General features: G+C 59.5%; 8 protein-coding genes across 8 annotated transcripts; 6 read left to right on the top strand and 2 right to left on the bottom strand.

Moving 5' to 3' along the window:
- On the top strand, positions 1-2,515 carry FA10DRAFT_269247 (hypothetical protein). Its single transcript, XM_025522678.1, has one exon. It carries the CDS (start codon positions 84-86, stop codon positions 2,448-2,450), a length of 2,367 nt encoding a protein of 788 aa, XP_025375192.1. The 5' UTR covers positions 1-83; the 3' UTR covers positions 2,451-2,515.
- Positions 2,516-2,760: 245 nt separating this feature from the next.
- On the top strand, positions 2,761-3,916 carry FA10DRAFT_269246 (putative oxalate decarboxylase OxdC). Its single transcript, XM_025522677.1, has one exon. It carries the CDS (start codon positions 2,824-2,826, stop codon positions 3,871-3,873), a length of 1,050 nt encoding a protein of 349 aa, XP_025375191.1. The 5' UTR covers positions 2,761-2,823; the 3' UTR covers positions 3,874-3,916.
- A 235-nt stretch (positions 3,917-4,151) lies between these two features.
- Positions 4,152-5,086, top strand: FA10DRAFT_269245 (hypothetical protein). Its single transcript, XM_025522676.1, has one exon. The coding sequence runs from the start codon at positions 4,463-4,465 to the stop codon at positions 4,922-4,924; it is 462 nt and encodes a 153-aa protein (XP_025375190.1). The 5' UTR covers positions 4,152-4,462; the 3' UTR covers positions 4,925-5,086.
- A 12-nt stretch (positions 5,087-5,098) lies between these two features.
- Positions 5,099-7,194, bottom strand: FA10DRAFT_269243 (hypothetical protein). The gene is made up of 3 exons (XM_025522675.1): positions 7,104-7,194; positions 5,755-7,038; positions 5,099-5,680 (listed from the first exon to the last, which is right to left on the bottom strand). The coding sequence occupies exons 1-3, from the start codon at positions 7,163-7,165 to the stop codon at positions 5,179-5,181; spliced, it is 1,848 nt and encodes a 615-aa protein (XP_025375189.1). The 5' UTR covers positions 7,166-7,194; the 3' UTR covers positions 5,099-5,178.
- Positions 7,195-7,290: 96 nt separating this feature from the next.
- FA10DRAFT_181511 (hypothetical protein) lies at positions 7,291-8,627 on the top strand. Its single transcript, XM_025518301.1, has one exon. The coding sequence runs from the start codon at positions 7,417-7,419 to the stop codon at positions 8,467-8,469; it is 1,053 nt and encodes a 350-aa protein (XP_025375188.1). The 5' UTR covers positions 7,291-7,416; the 3' UTR covers positions 8,470-8,627.
- Positions 8,567-10,505, top strand: FA10DRAFT_281486 (quinate permease). The gene is made up of 3 exons (XM_025523698.1): positions 8,567-8,755; positions 8,830-9,983; positions 10,040-10,505. The coding sequence occupies exons 1-3, from the start codon at positions 8,710-8,712 to the stop codon at positions 10,469-10,471; spliced, it is 1,632 nt and encodes a 543-aa protein (XP_025375187.1). The 5' UTR covers positions 8,567-8,709; the 3' UTR covers positions 10,472-10,505.
- Positions 10,440-13,327, bottom strand: FA10DRAFT_181524 (hypothetical protein). Its single transcript, XM_025518302.1, has 7 exons — positions 13,090-13,327; positions 12,909-12,999; positions 12,406-12,848; positions 11,707-12,335; positions 11,454-11,632; positions 11,048-11,377; positions 10,440-10,980 (listed from the first exon to the last, which is right to left on the bottom strand). The coding sequence occupies exons 1-7, from the start codon at positions 13,196-13,198 to the stop codon at positions 10,593-10,595; spliced, it is 2,169 nt and encodes a 722-aa protein (XP_025375186.1). The 5' UTR covers positions 13,199-13,327; the 3' UTR covers positions 10,440-10,592.
- Positions 13,328-14,523: 1,196 nt separating this feature from the next.
- FA10DRAFT_304046 (hypothetical protein) lies at positions 14,524-16,404 on the top strand. The gene is made up of 2 exons (XM_025525310.1): positions 14,524-15,201; positions 15,264-16,404. The coding sequence occupies exons 1-2, from the start codon at positions 14,821-14,823 to the stop codon at positions 16,296-16,298; spliced, it is 1,416 nt and encodes a 471-aa protein (XP_025375185.1). The 5' UTR covers positions 14,524-14,820; the 3' UTR covers positions 16,299-16,404.
- Positions 16,405-16,406: the final 2 nt, after the last annotated feature.

Genomic DNA, 16,406 nt, shown 5'->3' with positions numbered 1-16,406 from the left:
ATCAGTTTTGGGCTTGCGTCTTTGCTTTGCGACCAACGACGGGCGTTCGGGCGAGACCAATGAAGAGTTGAGTGGAGTGCCCGATGCTGGCGAGCAGTGGAAATGGCGCTCTCCTTCCATCGAAAAAGGCGTGCGAGCGCTGTACGAGCGACAAGAAGAAGTGCGACGGACACAGGCCATGCAAGCGATGCGTCGTGAAAAGGTGGACGGATCAGTGCGTCTACGTGAGGAGCAAGAAGCGTGGCCCGCCAAGCAAGCGGGCACTGGACGAGGACTTGGCGAAAGAGAAAAGAAAGAGGCAGGACGATGGCCAGGTCGACAACGGCGCGGAAAATGCAGTAGTGCCTGACCCGCATCTAGACGAGGAGCTGGCCCACGAGATTGCGGCCATCTACCATGGGATCTTACATCTGCACAACCCCGTCCTTGAGATTGGCGCGCTGTCGTCCATCCGTGCCATGGAGAAGTGCGACGAGATCGCCTATCGAGCGGCCATGGGAGCCGCTGCATCCCTCTACGCTTGCCTCTCTGGCCCCAGCAAGGCCAAGAAGGAGAAGGCCCTTGCCTACTTCTGCCACACCGCGCAGGAGCTCGGCAGGGAGATTGTCCAGCTGCAGCAGCGCATCGACGACGAAGAGCATCTAGTCGCTGGAAGAGACGGTCTCAGGGCAGCGCAGCTCAATCTGGTGCGGTATCAATTGGCGGTCGGAATGCTCAACTTCGGACTGCTCAAGTTTGAGCTCGGCTGGCGACGGCTTGGAAATGCGATTCGCCTTCTTCAATTCCTCCAGCTTCACACCAAGAGGCATACTGACGCACAACAGACACCTGGCAGCAGTCTCATTCTTTCCCCAGGATCGGGTGCTGGCCCTTCGACGATCCCCTCCGCGGCCGTGGCTCGCCAGCAGCAGGAATACTCGCGCTTATTCTGGCAAGCATACATCTTGGACCAGATCACCTCCGTCACGCTGCAGCGACCGCCGATCCTGCGAGCAGCAGAGTGCGACGCTCCCTTCCCAGAGACGGACTCGGTCGAGGAGCACAAGCTGTGGCTCACCGACCTGACGCGCGACCTTGTCAATCTAAAGCACCAGGCAAGCCTGGACGGGGTCAAGTGCCACCTCAATACGAGCATGCGGTGCTGGGCAAGCCTCATGACGATTCACGAGAAGCTGCACCACTACCATCTCCAGCCCCTGCAATCAGCCGCAGCGTCGGACAACCAAAGCGAGCTGCCTGCTGACCATACGACCTCTTCTGAGCTGGCGCGCCATCTTGCGCGAGCGGGTCAGGCTCTTCAGAAGTGGAAAGATGGCCTGCCGGCGCCCGTCGCGTGGCAGTCGCCGCTCCTCCTACCCTGGGACACCGTGCTGCCTCTCTTATCGTCGAACACTTCTCCGCAGGGAGCACCGCCGCCGCCGCCGCCGCCCGACGCTCGGACCAACGGTGCCTGGAGTGAAGGCACAGCAGGCAGCGCGCAAGAAGACGACCTGACACCCTACTTTGAAGCCGCCATCGCTCGTCACTATGGAGTGTCGCCTCAGATACTCACGGTGCGCGTGTGGTACTGCGCCTGCATGATCCTCTTCTATCGCACCCATGCCCGCTTCCTGATGGACGGCCTCTCGTCGACCACAGGCCATTGCACGTTTGCTCGGCTGCCCTTTGCCTTTGTCCAGCGCGCTGCGATGGAGCTGTGTGCGATCCTGACGAGCTTCGACGACGTCTTTTCCATCCGGCTCTCGCCCGTCATCCAGACGCACGCCATCTTTCAAGCCGCAGTGATCCACGCGATGGCCTTTAGTGCCTGGCAGCGCGAAGCCCTCTCGCCGGTGCCTGTACACCCCGTGCTGACGCGGTCAAGCGTGGAGCACAGCCAGATGCTGCTCAGACGATGCAAGACGTGGCTCGACTCGATGGGATTGCAGTCGCGCAGGGTGCCTGCGCGCCACAGCCTCATCCTCTCCAAGCTCGACAGCACCTTTGGCTCTCGGGACGACGACCGGCTTGCCCGTCTACCGATCGACGACAGCAGCATCGATGATGAGTACCCGAAGCGCGACACAGAAGGACAGGGACGCGCGTCTACGCTACCGAGCTTCTCTGACGACGAGACGCCGTCCAGCAGGGCACTGCACTCCACCAGCTCGCTCCAGGATCCCTCTGGACAACACGCGCCACAAGGCTCTGCCTTGGATCAGCAGTGGCAAGAGTGGTTCCGGTCGTTGAAGCCGTCAGACACGACAGAGTACCCCACCTTGCAAGTGGCGCCCCAAGCACCATCGGTGGCCGACTTTAATCCACCGCCACTCGCAGGCGGCCAGGCGCCACGTGAGAATGAGACGACACTGACGCCAGCAGCGTTGTTTGACTCTGCATGGTCGCAGCTCCCCTACTCCAGCAACGACTTTGACGAGTGGATGTCTTTCCTGGAAAGAATGCCTCGTTGAGGGCGGGGGAATTGACCTCGAAGTAGTTTGTATTGCAATGTAATCTATTGTTTCGGCTGCAGGACACGGTCGCATTGTCACATCCTCCTCCACTGCGACACAATAGCGAGTCTGTAAGAGCTGCATGACATCAGATCCGAGGGGCATCTGCTGCCAACATGTGATGCGGGACAGCCAACTCGGCCCAGAGTGGGTTTGCAGAGTGCCGGCCGGATAAAGCGCGTCTGATGGGCAAGCCCTCTTCTGTGGAGCAGCCTCGAGAAAAGCGATAAAATGAATATTTATGCAAGGATGATCGCCCTTCCCCGCAGCTTAGTCACGATAGGCGACGGGCTGCTGACCACCACCACCACCCCTCCTCGCGCGCCCCATCATGCTCATCAGCAAGCTGCACAAAATCTCTCTCCTGGACCAGAAGCCGCGCTTCGAGTCGGAGCACGGGAGCATCCAGAGCATCACCGCCGACTCGCTGCCGGTGCTCAAGAACCTGTCGATCGAGCGTGTCGTGCTCAAGCCCAACGCGATCCGGAGCCCGCGATGGCTCGTCAATGCCAACGAAATGGGCTTTGTGCTCAAGGGCAAGGCGCTCGTCAGCATCCTGGGCACCAGCAACAACTTCAACGCCTTTACCCTGACGCAGGGCGAGATGTTCCACGTCAAGAATGGGGCGCTGCACCACATTGAGAATGCCGCCGACGACGACCTCGAGCTCCTCATCGCCTACAGGCACGAGCGGCCAGTCGACTTTGGCCTGGCCAACTCCTTTGCCGCCTTTACGCCCGCCGTCATTGGCAACACCTACGACCACGACATGCGGGACTGGAAGTCGCTCATACCCAAAGACACAATGGGCCCCAAGGAGATTGTCAAGCGGCAGGGCCCCCTCAAGATCCCCGAGCATGCCCACTGGCCGAACCCGAACAAGTTCAACAATGCCGGCATGCAGCCACCGGTCAACTGGCCCAACATCGGCAGCGCACGGACGGCACGCAGCCAGTTCTGGCCCGCGCTCGAGGACATGGCCATGTACAACCTCCTCGTCCTGGAGGACGGCATGCGGGAGCCCCACTGGCACCCGCTCACCGGCGAGATGGGCTACGTCGAAGAGGGCGACGCGCGCATGACTGTCATGGATCCCGATGGCTCCCTCGACACTTTCACGCTCCAAAAGGGCGACGTCTACTTCATCCCCGCCTCGTTTCCCCACCACATCGAGTGCGTCAAGCCGGACCACATCCAATTCTTGATCTTCTTTGATCAGCCCATGCCCCAGGACGTGGCCTTCCGCACGGGCGCCGAGCTCATTGGTGCTGATGTGCTCGCTTCCAGTCTGGGTGTCCCGCTCAAGGCGCTGCCCGCAAAGTTCCCAGTGGCGACTGCCGACCCACTCATTGTGGCCCGCAAGAACCCCGTCGACCCTTGAGCCTCTCTTTGTAATTCGATTCTGTTTTGATACACATCTTGAGACATGAAAGTTACATGTCAGAACGTTGTGTGGCATGGGAAGCACTGATGGCAACGAGGTCGGGGCTAGGTCGCGGCAAGAGCATGGCAATCGGGGCCTCCTTTCCCACCGGCGTTGTGTTGTTGCCTTGCCGTGAGACGAAGTGGAGATCGCTAGGAAGGGATTCGCCGGCACAACCCTCGTGTGGAGGGCCGCGCTCTGTGCGCGCGACGGACTAGGTATTGATTGCCCCGACACGACAGGCGAGACTTTCCCCGACAAGAAAAGGTTTCCCCGACAACGGCGGTGCCCGTGCACGGCGTGGGAGCACGGGCGAAGCTTCACACTTGCGCCTTGCTGCTCCGCGGCCGCGCTATCAGTCCTCCGTCTGAAGTGAGCAGATGACACCCGAAGGTCCCCTGCTCACCATGCATCTGCACCTCGACCGTCCGCCTGCCTGGACTGGCCTTGCTGCTGTGCTGAACTTCAAAGGGTATAAAGGAGAGCGTCGTTGTAGTCGGTGCCTTCTTACACTACACACAACACGCACACACACGCTACGAGCAAGATGAGCAAGACGCCCATCCATCTCGCTGGCCTTTCCGAGCGCGAGGCCATCACAGACGCACTCAACCGCACTCTCCTCGCCTACGACCTCAATGATGTCGCCCTCCTCGAGTCGGCGCTGACAAGAGACATCGTCTTTGAGATCAATGGACAGGTCACCGAAGGTATCGAAGCAATCAAGACGGGCAACTTTGCCTTTGTCGGACCCATGAACACCGGCCACGTCCTCGGAAACGTGCGCATTGACCACCAGGAGGGAGCCAAGACGGCATCTGTCGGTGCCTGCGCCCTCGCGAACCACTTTCGTCCCGGTACTGGCCTTGACAAAGACGCGCCCTACTTTATGGCCTTTTCCCTCTACGACGCCGACGCAGTCAAGCAGTCGGATGGCCTGTGGAAGATCAAGAGGTGGAAGCTGAGCATTCTCTGGAGCACCGGCGACCCTTCTGTGCTGGGGCTGTAGAAGAGGCGCAGCGTCGGCTGAGCTTCTCCCTCAGACGCCTTTCAGTGCATGTAAGCCGTGTCTAGCAGTAGACTGAGCAGTTTTGCCGCACATTGTCTAGTAAACCACATCTCTGCAAAAAGGTTCTCCGCCGCTTCGTTCAATGTAGAGGCTTCATCCATGTGATTTCTCCAGCGCGCATTGAGGTGTTGGTTAAGATCAAACGTAAGTACAGAAGTTCCGGTCGCATCAGCAACACCATTCGAACAAGCTTCTCATGCGCGAGCCGGCACCTGGATGTCGAGCAGGGGCGCATGTTGAGCGGTCCCAAGCGTGTCTCTCTCACCGACCGAGCCCTGTCGCCAGGGCCTCTTGATGGTGCACTTCCATGCCAGCGCTGGCTCGAACCAGCCCTCCCAGATGACGTCGTGCCGAGCAACACTGTACAGGCGCATGACCATCTCCATGTTGAGCACGCCGGCCTCTTTGACCCGCGCATAGTGGCCGACGTCGGTGAACATGACGTCCAGCGTGATCTCAAATGGGCCCGAGTTCTTGGAGCGCACGACTTTGGCGAGGTGGCGCAGGGCGACCGTCTTGGATGTGTCGACAGTGATGACTGTCGTCGCGACCGCTCCAGAGGGGCGAAGATGACTGCCACCCTTCGTCGAGACCAGGCCTGCCGCGGTGGAAAGAGGGTCTTTCGTGAGGCCAGGGGCGCCAATCGTCCGGACCTGCGTGGGCCACTGGTAGGGATCGTCGATGGACATGAGGTGGCTGGGGCAAATGGAGAGAAAAGGTCAAGTCAGCAGAGGGCCACGGGAGTAAAAGAAGGACGAGAAAGAACACACTAAATTGAGAACTTAAAGACGGGGCCCAGGGGCTGTTCGAGGGGCGTGAGGGGACTGGCAAAGTTGCCCGTGGTCGCCAGCTGATTTTCGTAGGGCATGTGCAGGCAGCTCGTCCTTGCCGAGCTCGCAATGGCGTCGGCCAGCTCTTGGGTAGGCGCCACGACCTCGCCCATGACGCCCAGCTCGTGTGCGTTGCCCCGTTGGCCGAGGTGCTGCGTCTCCAGCGAACCCATGACCGCATTCTTTCCGTACACGTGCCAGATCAACTGGCATTCCTCGGTGCCAGCCTTGAGATCAGGAAAGAGATCCGCCGTGTAGTCGTGCACGCTGCGCAGAAAGTCGTCAATCTGGTCCACGAGAATGGGATCCCGCACACCGCCAATGAAGGTGGTCCGGTAGCCGAGCATCTCGGCGCCTTCGAGCTTGACCGTGTACTCGTTCCTCTCAAACGAGGCACCACGAACGCGCACGCTGCGACCATCGCCAAGCTCCTCGTACGTCGCTCCGGCTAGGTGGAGGCGACCACCAGGACCGGGGAGAAGGTCGGGCCGCGTCTTCTCGTAGAGGGTGTGGGCGGCCACAGAGAGCTTGGTACAGCGCTCCTCGAGGCTCATGGGCAGCAGGTCAAACGAGTCGCGGTGGAGCGTGGCGAGCATAGTTCTGCCCTTGGGCACGGCGCACATGCCACCGCACTCCATAATCTTGCCGCAGTGCCATGCCGTGGCAGGCTCGACGCCATGAAAGATGGAAAACGCAGCAAAGGGAGCTGGGTCGTACGAGCGCCCACCGATGATAATGTCCGGGTCAGCGTCTCTCAGCGTGGCCATGTAGGGCTCGGCGCCCATCTGGGCCACAATCGCCGTCGCCCGATCCACTTCTGCCTCTTCCAGCATCTCTACTGGCCCGCAGGGCTGTACTTTGCCGGCACGAATCTTGTCCTTGACGACGGCGCCATCGACGTTGGCGTAGATGGCGGCCAGCTTGAAACTGTATCCCTCCTTCTGGCAGATGTCCTCAATGACGGACGAGATGGCGTCGACGTGCCTGTTACTGCCGCTTCCTCCTGCGCTACCGATGAGGATCTTGATACCGTGGTGATAGGCGGCGGCCAGCATGGGGCGCAGGTCTCTTTCATAGCTTGACCGGGCACAGGTCAGGTTGCCCAGCCCAAGCTTGTACGGTCCGCCGTCGGTGCTTCCCGAGTCGAGGATGATCGCATGGGGCCGGTGTTGGTGCACACCTCGCCAAAAGTCTTGCAATCGATAGCCGTAGCCAAGCATGGCGCTGCTCTCGTTCCACATCAACTTCTCTAGATGAGAAGGGGGCAAGTTCTAGCGAACCCAACTCACTTGGGGGTGAGGATTCGGACCTCTGGGCCGGAACGGCCGGTATCTGCTGCTGTTGGGGTCATGTTGTGCTTGGTGAGTGCCACTGTTCACTCCCAAATGAGCCGCTATTTAACCACAACAAGCTCTCCGTCCTATCTCATGACCGACGGCATCGCACAAATGCCGCCTAATCAAATCTTACCGTGCGAAAGCCGAAACGTCCCTCAACTTAGTGCCAAATAAAGTTGGGGCCCTGCAGCCTCTTCTGAGATTTACATTAGCCAGATTAACTCCCTGCGCGAAACATCGGCAAGCGGCATCGTTGAGGGGAATCATGGCACCCATCACCAGCGACGCAGAACGGCCTAAAACAGAGGAGAGACGGACCTACAGCGATCTCCCACTGCGGACTGGCGACCCGTTCGCCTCGGCCTGGGGCCTGTTTAGCGATGGCGACGAACTAGGTCGCTTGAATTTGCTGACAGAGGATGTCGTGCGGGATGCCCTTTTGAGCGCTCGCAGCGGCCAGACAATCAGCTTGAATCTTTCGCTTGAAGAGCCGCTCGTGCCCATGAATCCACAACGAAGGGCATGTGTGCACACCTATACCCACAAGGGCTTCTCAAATGACGACGACATCGCGCTCAACACCCAAGCCTCGTCGCACTGGGATGGCCTGCGACATGTGGGCTACGGCTACCTGAGCCGACTGCCCAGCCAGGAAGCGCAGTACTACGGCGGTGTGCCTCAAGCTGTTCTCAATGACACGTCAAAACACACCCTCGGCATTGACCGGGTCGCCCAAAGAGGCGGAATCGTGGCCAGAGGCATCCTCCTCGACTATGCCGTCTGGGCCGACCAGGCAGGTGTGCACTATTCGCCCTTTGAACGGCACGCCATTCCATTGCCCCACCTGCTAGCCTGTGCTCATCAGCAACGGATCCAATTCCGATGCGGCGATGTCCTCCTCATCAGGACTGGGTGGACCAGCGCCTATCGAGCGCTTTCCGCTCCCGAAAAGGAGGAGCTGGGCCTCCGACGGGGTGAGGAACGGACCCATGTGGGACTGGAGCAACACGAATCGACGCTGCGCTGGCTCTTCGACACGGGCTTTTCTGCCGTGGCCAGCGACACCGTGGCGCTAGAAGCCTGGCCCGCGCGACCGATCAGGCTCGAAAACGGCACACCACCGAGAGCCGAGGTGCAGGTGTGCATGCATGAGGTCCTGCTCAGCGGCTGGGGCATGCTCATTGGCGAGTCATGGGACCTGGACAGACTAGCCGAGGCTTGTCACCAGCGCAGGAGCTACGACTTTCTGCTGGTAAGCATGCCTCTGAGCCTTCCCGGCGGTGTGGCCAGCCCCTCAAATGCCGTGGCCGTGCTGTAGAGACGGATTATGCCGAATGCCGTCTGTAGCTTTATTTCTGCGCGCGTTGCTAAATGAAAGTAAAAATCCCGCCTCGTTTCGAGATGCCGTGTGTGCCTGAATCGTCAGTCTATCCCCGTCAGCCATTCCGGGGTATCATCTCCATGTTTCCCGCATATCTCACAAGTGGGGCCCCAGATGCGCTGGCTTGCTGTACTTAAGCTGGGCCTCTAGCTTTAACACGGCCCCTTTGCAGACACCATGGCGATTTCCCACCTAGACGAACCGCGCGAGGTGTGGAACTGGAGTGAGTCTTTGTGCGAACGACCGCTTGCTGCATGTGCTCGACACTGATCCCGAAGGTCGACACTTCCAATGCAGGAGTGAAGTGTGCTGTCTTTGTCATTGGGATCTTGGGCGCCAGTCGAGGCGCCGACGAGGGCATCATCTCCGGCATCGAGTCCAACAAGGAGTGGCTCCGGACATACGGAATCCAAGATGGAAGCGCTGCGCAGAGCAATGTCGTGTCCATGGTGCAGATCGGCTGCGTTCTCGGCGCTCTATTGGCCTTTTTCGTCGTCGATCATCTCGGTCGTCTCAGGACAAGCCAGGTCTGCATCCTCTTTTGGCTCGCGGGCATCACAATCTGGATCACAAGCTACCGGGGTGGCGCCTCGGGACTCGCCCAGGTGTACGCCGGACGTTTCGTGGCGGGGACCGGCATCGGAGGCACAGCCGTGTGCGTGCCCACCTTTCTCTCTGAGATTGCACCCAAGTCGCGGAGGGGCCTGGCCGTCAATGTCTACGCCGCATCTGTCTACCTTGGCATCCTCATCGGCTACTTTGCAAACTACGGCTGCCAGGTCCACGTGCCCGCCGAGTCTGCAAAGCGGTGGATGGTGCCCGTGTCCATCAACTACCTCTTTGGCGGCACGACATTGATCGGCTCTCTCTTTCTACGCGAGTCGCCCCGGTGGTTGCTGAGACGTGGCCACACTAAGCGGGCCCAGTCGGTGCTGCAGTACTATCGCCGTCTGGACTTGAGCCACCCGTACCTCGTCGAAGAGTGGAAGGGCATGGAGCGCGAGGCAGAGACCCTAGCACAGCAGACACGTCTACGCAGCATCATCGCCCTTCTTACAGACGGCTCCCAGCTGTATCGCCTGTGCGCCATCGGCATCGCCATCCAGATTCTCTCCAACTGGTCCGGCGGCGGTGGCAGCCTCACCATCTATGCGCCAAGGCTCCTGGCCCTCGTCGGTGTGCACTCCAACTCGACACTCTTCACCACTGGCATCTTGGGCGTCGTCAAGCTGCTATCGGCCCTGACCGCCACCTTCTTTCTCATAGACCGTCTGGGCAGGAAGAGGAGTGTCTTTATCGGCATCACGCTCCAGGGCATCGCCGCCGTCTATCTGGCCGCCTTTTTGGGTGCGACTGACCTGTCGAGCGCCACGCTGACGGGGAGTGAGCAGAGAGGCAGCATAGCTGCGATTGTGGCCATCTTTGTCGCCGGCATAGGCTGGACTTTCGGGGTGAGTGCGGCACCGTCTGTCTACCTTGCTACGAGACGAGGCTCACACTCGCACAGTTCAACGCAATCTCGTATCTCATTGGCACCGAGATCTTCCCGCTCTCGACACGGGCCATGGCCAGCTCCATCATCATGGTCTTTCACTTTGTCAACCAGTACGGCGCCTCGAGGGCCCTGCAGCCGATGCTGCATACCATGCAGGGCTACGGCCTCTTCACCTTCAACGCCGTCGTGTGCTTCTTCAGCATCGCCTACATCGCCCTCTTCATCCCCGAGACGGCCGGCAGAAGTCTCGAGGAGATGAACAGTCTTTTCGAAGGCCCATGGTATCGAATTGGAATGCTAGGGAGCAGCCTGCCTGCCAGTTCTTCGCAGCACCCACGCTCGCACCTGGTGCCAGTATCTGAGCTGGAACAGGGCAACGGTCCTGATTCTGCCGACAAAAAGAGCACCCTGTCCGTCGCTGAGATCAAGACGTGCGACGCCTAGTAGTCACTTGTCGAGCACCTCTCTCCTTCCTCGTCGAGCGCTGCTCTCCGGAATTGTGCTCTCCGGAATTGAAATGATTGCTCCAACGGCTACTGCTTCTTCTTCTTTATTACTTCCTGCTTCAGGAAGCGCCCGAGAGTTCGTCTGGAAAGTCGGGGAGAAGGCTGTTTGTCCAGAAGTGCCCCATCAGGCTCGGATCGTCGTGCCAGAGCATGCCAAAGTGGGCCGTCGGGGCCGCTGTCCAGGTCTCGGAGTGCAGAGAGCCATGATCCATGTCAGGCAGGTCGTCGCTCTGTGACAGCGAGGAGACAGTTTCTGGCGCAAAGACTGCCACGCCCGGCGGGTGCCGCTGCTGCTGCTGCTGCCGCCGCTGTGCCTCGTGCTCTTCAGGCGGACCCTCTGGCTCACCAGCACCGATCGAGGGCTCTCTGGACCGTTGACCGGGCATGCCCTGAGGAACCGTGCTCCCAAAAGGATGGGCAAGGTATGCCTTGATCATCTTGACGGCCCTGCGGGCAAGGAGGCAAGAAGCACAAGCTCAGCGTGTGAACGGGCTTTTCACACGAAGCTACTCACTTCTGGATGCCGGCGCTCTGCCAGCTGCAGAACTCGAGCGCGCGGATGCCAAAGGCGAGCTGCTCGGCGGCCGCGGACGATGTGTCACGCGAGGCGCTTCGCAAGTCCAACACATTGATCGTCACGGCAGCGTAGAGGCAGTGGCAGACGAGATAGGAGAGGTTCGCGAGCCCCATGTCGCGCTCCCGCAGCCGGATCAGATCGTGGACCTGCAAGGCGTGGAGCCTGCAGACGGACATGGCGTGCTTCTGCTGGGGAGAGCTGCGCCGAGACACTGACACCGCAATCGACGGACGGTGGAGCAGGATGTACGAGCAGTGGTAGAGAACCCTGTGCGCCGTCCTTTGCTGTCAGCGCGCGAGTAAAGTTCGACCCTTGGAATAGACCCATCCTGTCGTTCACTCACCCGAGCTGGAGCATGTGCGGGGAGGGACACACGTCGACATTGGCCGTCGTCAAGTGGATATCCTGCTGCAGCGTGGCCTGCTCCCATTCCTGCAGTCTACCGTCGAGCTGATCGATGGCGACATCTCCACTCTGCGCCGATGTGTCTCCATAGCGCACCCGCAAGATGTCATCGATGATCTGAAGAGGGCGCAGAAGATCAGAAAGCGAGAAGATTCAGGCCAGGCGCCCCCCCATTCAATACGCGAACCCACTAGACAGAGATGGGCAAATCTGCGAAAGACGGCCGTGACTCTGCTCGGCTCGGCCGACGCCTTGATCGTCCGCGACAGGGCGACGGTCGCAAAGTGGTCCTGGCGATGGGGATTCCAGGCCATGTGATCCTCACTCTCGTCGACGATGCACTCTGGGTCGGCTCCCTCGGGCGCTGCAAACGTCGACTGGCGACCCAGCGTCAGGCTCAGCGTCTTGTCCCAGCAATAGACGGTCCAGAAGAGGCGCGAGTAGAGCTCCCTGCGCTGGAAGCTGCACGGCTTGTACCGTCGCCGGCCTTGGAACGGTGGGCGACTGAGACCCAGCGCGCGCAGGACCCGGATAGCCATGCCCGTGTAGAGCCAGGCCTGGTCCAGATGCCCGCACGACGCCTCCCTGCCGGCCATGAGGACGAGACCTTGGAGCAGCGTGCTCGAATTGCCACGGTCCACTTCGTCGACCAGGCTCTGCTTTGCCCGTTTCAGAAAGAAATCCGAGGGGGGCACACTCATGTGGCCGCTTTCGCGACGGGCGGTGTAGAGGCCCCCCATGGAGAGGAGACGCGCTCCCTGGGAGAGGACCACGTTGAGCAGAAAGGGCGAGAAGTGAGGTCCTTCGACGACCAGGCAGCCTGCCCGCGAGAGCAACGAGTCTGTCAGTTTCATTCTTCTTCCCTGCCGCTACTCGGCAAGCACACACACAGTAGAATTCAGGCTTGTAGAGGTAGCAGTGGAGACTGTTCCACCATAGAAAGTACGCCCGGATCAGGTCGGCAGCCAGCAAGGGGGAGATGGCGTCGTCGTTGCCGTGCAGACGGGTGCTAACCAGACGTTCAAAGGAGTCCGACACATACGTCGAGGCCGCAAAGTGGCTCCGTCGCGCGTCAAGACTGTTGGGCCCCTCAAAGAGGTCCCAATCTGTATCCTCGGTGCCAGTCGGCTCGGGACTCCGAGGTGTTGCGGGTGGTCTGCCAGACGGCGCCGTCTGCTGTCCGCCACGAGTAGGCGACGACCGAGAGTAAGACGAGGACGAAGACATTTGACGGTCGTTTCTAGCGGTGACTAGCTCCGCTTCCAGCTGGGCCACCCTCCGCTGGAGGGCCTCCGTCTTGCTAAGGCCCCTGTGTGATGTAACTTTGCTGGTCCTTTGGAGGTCATCAGCTTGGCCCCTGCATGCAATCGATAGTGACATAAAGATGACCCACTTTTGGTAGCAGCATTGCTGCTTGTACCTGATGCAATTGCTGCACGACGGCTTTTGAAGACCGCATTTGATCTTGCGTCGTTGGCACGACTCTACAGAAAGAAAGTCGGCACCAAGGAGCGATCTGGCAGTCAAAAAGAATCCCGCTTCTCCCTCTCACGGTGTCCATTCGTGCGACATACCACAAGCAGAGCCATACGTCCGGGGCCTCTTCCCCATTCTACCATGAGACGAGCTTCCCTCGTCCCTGGATATGGATGCCACCGACGTAGCTGAAGGTGACAGCGACATGGTTCTTATGACAAGCCGGCAGACCCCCCGCACTCTGCCCCATACCACCCTCCACGCCGAGGCAAATTCCGTCTAACTGCAACCACGTGGGCAAAAGACGGCATTCGAGATTCCGTCCCAGCTAAGTCTGTTCGATCCGTCGCGTCTTCGCCTCACCTCACCATCGAATGCTGCTTGACTTCTATGTTACCCAAGTTCGCGCGAGGCGAAAAGGGACTGCATGCCATGAGACAATGGAGATGAATTGTGCGTTTGTGTCTTACGGCCTGCCCCGATTGCTTGTCTTGCTTGTCTCGATTATGGTTTGCGAAGCTCGAGGCCAATGGGAACGCAGAAGCAGCGAACATGGCGGACACTGGGTACCATCGCTCGACACGTGAAGACCTTCGTCGCTGTTTTGTTGGTTGCCGTGTCTGGCAACTAGATAACCGGGGGTGCGCACCGCCCTCGCACTTCTTCTGTTTTCGCAAAGACTGGCTACTGCGCTGCCGCGGGCCAGCACACTGCTCTGCATAACTACGTAGCGCGCGGAAACAAGAGGTCGTCTGTCATCTACAACGTGTCTGAGCTGGTGGCGGGGCGGTGCTCATGCAATGACAATTCCTCCTTTTCGCCAAGAGCTAGGTTGATCGACCGTATATAGATTAAAGTTCTCCTGATGACAAAAAGGCCTCACAGCAGAGCAAGTCGGTCAAACACCGTTTTGCTTTGAAATTTGGAGACCGACGCACTAGCGATGGCCGAGGTGGGAAACTCCATTCCTGGTTTGTTCCATGTCGAATAATACACAGACGCCGTGGGGCGTTGCATTCAGAATGATGTGCTCTATCTCGCACGATCACCCTTCGGGAAATTTCTCGAGCGGGGTAAGGAACTGGAAAGAAGGCCTCTCGCGCACCCCCGAGCCCTCGGCCAAAAGGTGGTGCGGGGTAGAGGAAAGACTTCGCCACTCTGCGCGCGTCACTGCATCTGGAATCGAATTGGTTGTCCGCCGCTAAATTGATGGCAGCAAATATATCAATCAGGGTCACAATGGAAACGCTGTCATCGACATTCAATCGCCGTCCAGGTCGTGCCCCCTGGGGATCAAGTCATTTATCTCGTCTGGCCTGACGCCAGGACGTTCATTTGCTCTTCTCTTTTGGCGCTAGCATCTCCCTTTCCCTTACCTCGGTCACATTCTACTTGCTCCCCCCTTAGGGTTGCTATACCTAATCACCTGATTCTCATTCGTTGGGCTTACTTCGCTCCTCAGGCGTCCCAACAGCAGCAGAAGCAGTGGCAACGTCAGCGCTAGCCTCTCTGTCGACCCGCTGCGAGCAATGGAAAGAAAGAAGCGGAGTTGTCTTGCGAAGCTTCTCTACTCCTTCCCCGCAACTTTTGTCCGCTTCGGTTAAGCGGGCGACGGTTGGGGGGCCAGTGTTTGGCTGAAGGAGCAGCTGGATGATTCTTCCAGCAAGTGACGTGCCCTCGCGGAGAAAAAGGAAGAACCAGAGACTACTCCAGATGACCGCCATTTGCTGTTTGTGAGACAAGGGGCATAAAAGGGGCAGTCTTTGCAGTCGTTTTACCCCAGATATTTCCCTCACTCTCACCTCTCTCCTCGACGCCTTCTTCTCACAATGAAAATCTCCGCCACCGTCGCGGCCATGGCGGCCATTGTCGTCGGGCAAGCTTCTGCCTACCCCTTCTTCATGTTCCCCGAGCTGCTCGGCAAGGACGCCATGTCCCGCAGCTTCCTCGAAAACGTCGACCCCGAGTTCCTCAAGCGTGCCGGTGTACCCACCCTGGCACCATACCCCGACAACTTTGGTATCCCCAAGGAGTACATCTTCGACGAAAAGCTTCAGTTCGTCGACCTGACGGGTGAAAACGAGTGGCGTGCGCCTGGCCCCGACGACCAGCGAGGCCCATGCGCCGGCCTCAACGCCCTTGCCAACCACGGTTTCATCTCACGCGACGGTGTCGTCGACCGTGACGATGTCATCAACGGCATCCACAAGGTGCGTTTCTGTCTGTCTATTCCTTTGCCATGCTCTGGTGCTAAGAAGTATTTCTCCGCTAGGGTGTCGGACTCTCGCAAGACGCCACCGTGATCCTCGAGGCGCTCACGTCGTTCTTCAACGGTGACCCAGTCAGCGGCAAGTGGTCTATCGGCGGATACTCTCCCAAGGTGGCCACCCTCGGTCCACTGCAAGAGGGCCTCCTCGGCAAGCCAGCCGGTATCTGTGGCCTTGGCCACCTCCGCTCCGAGGGTGATGCCTCCATCACCCGAGGCGACTTCTCCCAGCCAACGGGCAACAACAACAACTGCCGCTCGTACCCGCAGTACGCCAAGGAGCTCATGGATCTTGCCCGCGAAAAGTACCCCGAAGACGGTCGCATCACACCATCGATCCTTGCTGAGCACCAGCACCGCCGCAAGCTCTACTCGATCGCCAACAACCCCAACTACTTCAGCCCGCCGTACGCAGGAGTTGCATTCACGCCCGCGGCCCACCACTTTGTCTTTGCTCTCATGGCCAACAAATCCGAGGAGTTCCCCCAGGGCTACCTCTCGCCCGAGAACTTCATGTCCTGGTTCAGCTACACGGGCGACCCGCAGGGCGAGATCAGCTACACCTACGGCCACGAGCGGATCCCCGCGCCGTTCTACAAGCGCCACCCGCTGTTTGAGTGGACGTTTGCCGACATTCTCGCCGCCCTCGCCCAGCAGATCGAGGCCTTCCCCACCACGATGGCCGTCGGCGGCAACACGGGCACCGTCAACTCCTTCTCTGGCGTCAACATCGGCGACCTGACGGGCGGCGCCGTGACGGCCATGCACGAGCTCACCGACCCGGCCAAGCTCTCGTGCTTCCTCAGCCAGGCCATCCAGTCGAGCACGCCGACATTCATCTCCAACATCAGCCCTGCTCTGCAGCAGCAGTTCCTCGATGCGTCCGTCGGAAAGCTGTTCCCGGCCCTCACGGCGGCGTTTGGCGAGTGCAACGACTTCCTCAGCAAGAAGGGCCGTGCCATCGAGTCGTACAACGGCACCTACCCGGGTGCTACGGCCGAGCTCCACGACTCGAGCAGGGAACTCTCTCCTAGCCCTTAAGGCCGTGCCAACAGACCTTTTGTCAGTCAACGCATAATTAACTGTACTTCTTACCGACTCTTCGATTCCTTACGCCCACTGCAATAGTGATGGCACATGATGATACAC

This window comes from Acaromyces ingoldii (genome assembly GCF_003144295.1).
Source record: "Acaromyces ingoldii strain MCA 4198 unplaced genomic scaffold FA10scaffold_6, whole genome shotgun sequence".
Classification (NCBI taxonomy): domain Eukaryota; kingdom Fungi; phylum Basidiomycota; class Exobasidiomycetes; order Exobasidiales; family Cryptobasidiaceae; genus Acaromyces; species Acaromyces ingoldii.
This window is presented reverse-complemented; position numbering and strand designations above follow the sequence as displayed.

What these genes read in the sequence shown, in the direction of transcription:
- FA10DRAFT_269245 (XM_025522676.1), top strand. Translation starts at nt 4,463, where the DNA reads ATGAGCAAGACGCCCATCCATCTCGCTGGCCTTTCCGAGCGCGAGGCC.
- FA10DRAFT_269247 (XM_025522678.1), top strand. Translation starts at nt 84, where the DNA reads ATGCTGGCGAGCAGTGGAAATGGCGCTCTCCTTCCATCGAAAAAGGCG.
- FA10DRAFT_181511 (XM_025518301.1), top strand. Translation starts at nt 7,417, where the DNA reads ATGGCACCCATCACCAGCGACGCAGAACGGCCTAAAACAGAGGAGAGA.
- FA10DRAFT_281486 (XM_025523698.1), top strand. Translation starts at nt 8,710, where the DNA reads ATGGCGATTTCCCACCTAGACGAACCGCGCGAGGTGTGGAACTGGA. An exon ending in GCGCGAGGTGTGGAACTGGA is followed by an intron (nt 8,756 to 8,829) that starts GTGAGTCTTTGT and finishes CTTCCAATGCAG; the next exon opens with GAGTGAAGTGTGCTGTCTTT. An exon ending in GCATAGGCTGGACTTTCGGG is followed by an intron (nt 9,984 to 10,039) that starts GTGAGTGCGGCA and finishes ACACTCGCACAG; the next exon opens with TTCAACGCAATCTCGTATCT.
- FA10DRAFT_181524 (XM_025518302.1), bottom strand. Translation starts at nt 13,198, where the DNA reads ATGTCGCTGTCACCTTCAGCTACGTCGGTGGCATCCATATCCAGGGAC. An exon ending in CAGCAATGCTGCTACCAAAA is followed by an intron (nt 12,849 to 12,908) that starts GTGGGTCATCTT and finishes TGACCTCCAAAG; the next exon opens with GACCAGCAAAGTTACATCAC. An exon ending in CTACAAGCCTGAATTCTACT is followed by an intron (nt 12,336 to 12,405) that starts GTGTGTGTGCTT and finishes TCTCGCGGGCAG; the next exon opens with GCTGCCTGGTCGTCGAAGGA.
- FA10DRAFT_269243 (XM_025522675.1), bottom strand. Translation starts at nt 7,165, where the DNA reads ATGACCCCAACAGCAGCAGATACCGGCCGTTCCGGCCCAGAGGTCCGA. An exon ending in GTCCGAATCCTCACCCCCAA is followed by an intron (nt 7,039 to 7,103) that starts GTGAGTTGGGTT and finishes GAACGAGAGCAG; the next exon opens with CGCCATGCTTGGCTACGGCT. An exon ending in GTCTTTAAGTTCTCAATTTA is followed by an intron (nt 5,681 to 5,754) that starts GTGTGTTCTTTC and finishes CATTTGCCCCAG; the next exon opens with CCACCTCATGTCCATCGACG.
- FA10DRAFT_304046 (XM_025525310.1), top strand. Translation starts at nt 14,821, where the DNA reads ATGAAAATCTCCGCCACCGTCGCGGCCATGGCGGCCATTGTCGTCGGG. An exon ending in TCATCAACGGCATCCACAAG is followed by an intron (nt 15,202 to 15,263) that starts GTGCGTTTCTGT and finishes TTTCTCCGCTAG; the next exon opens with GGTGTCGGACTCTCGCAAGA.
- FA10DRAFT_269246 (XM_025522677.1), top strand. Translation starts at nt 2,824, where the DNA reads ATGCTCATCAGCAAGCTGCACAAAATCTCTCTCCTGGACCAGAAGCCG.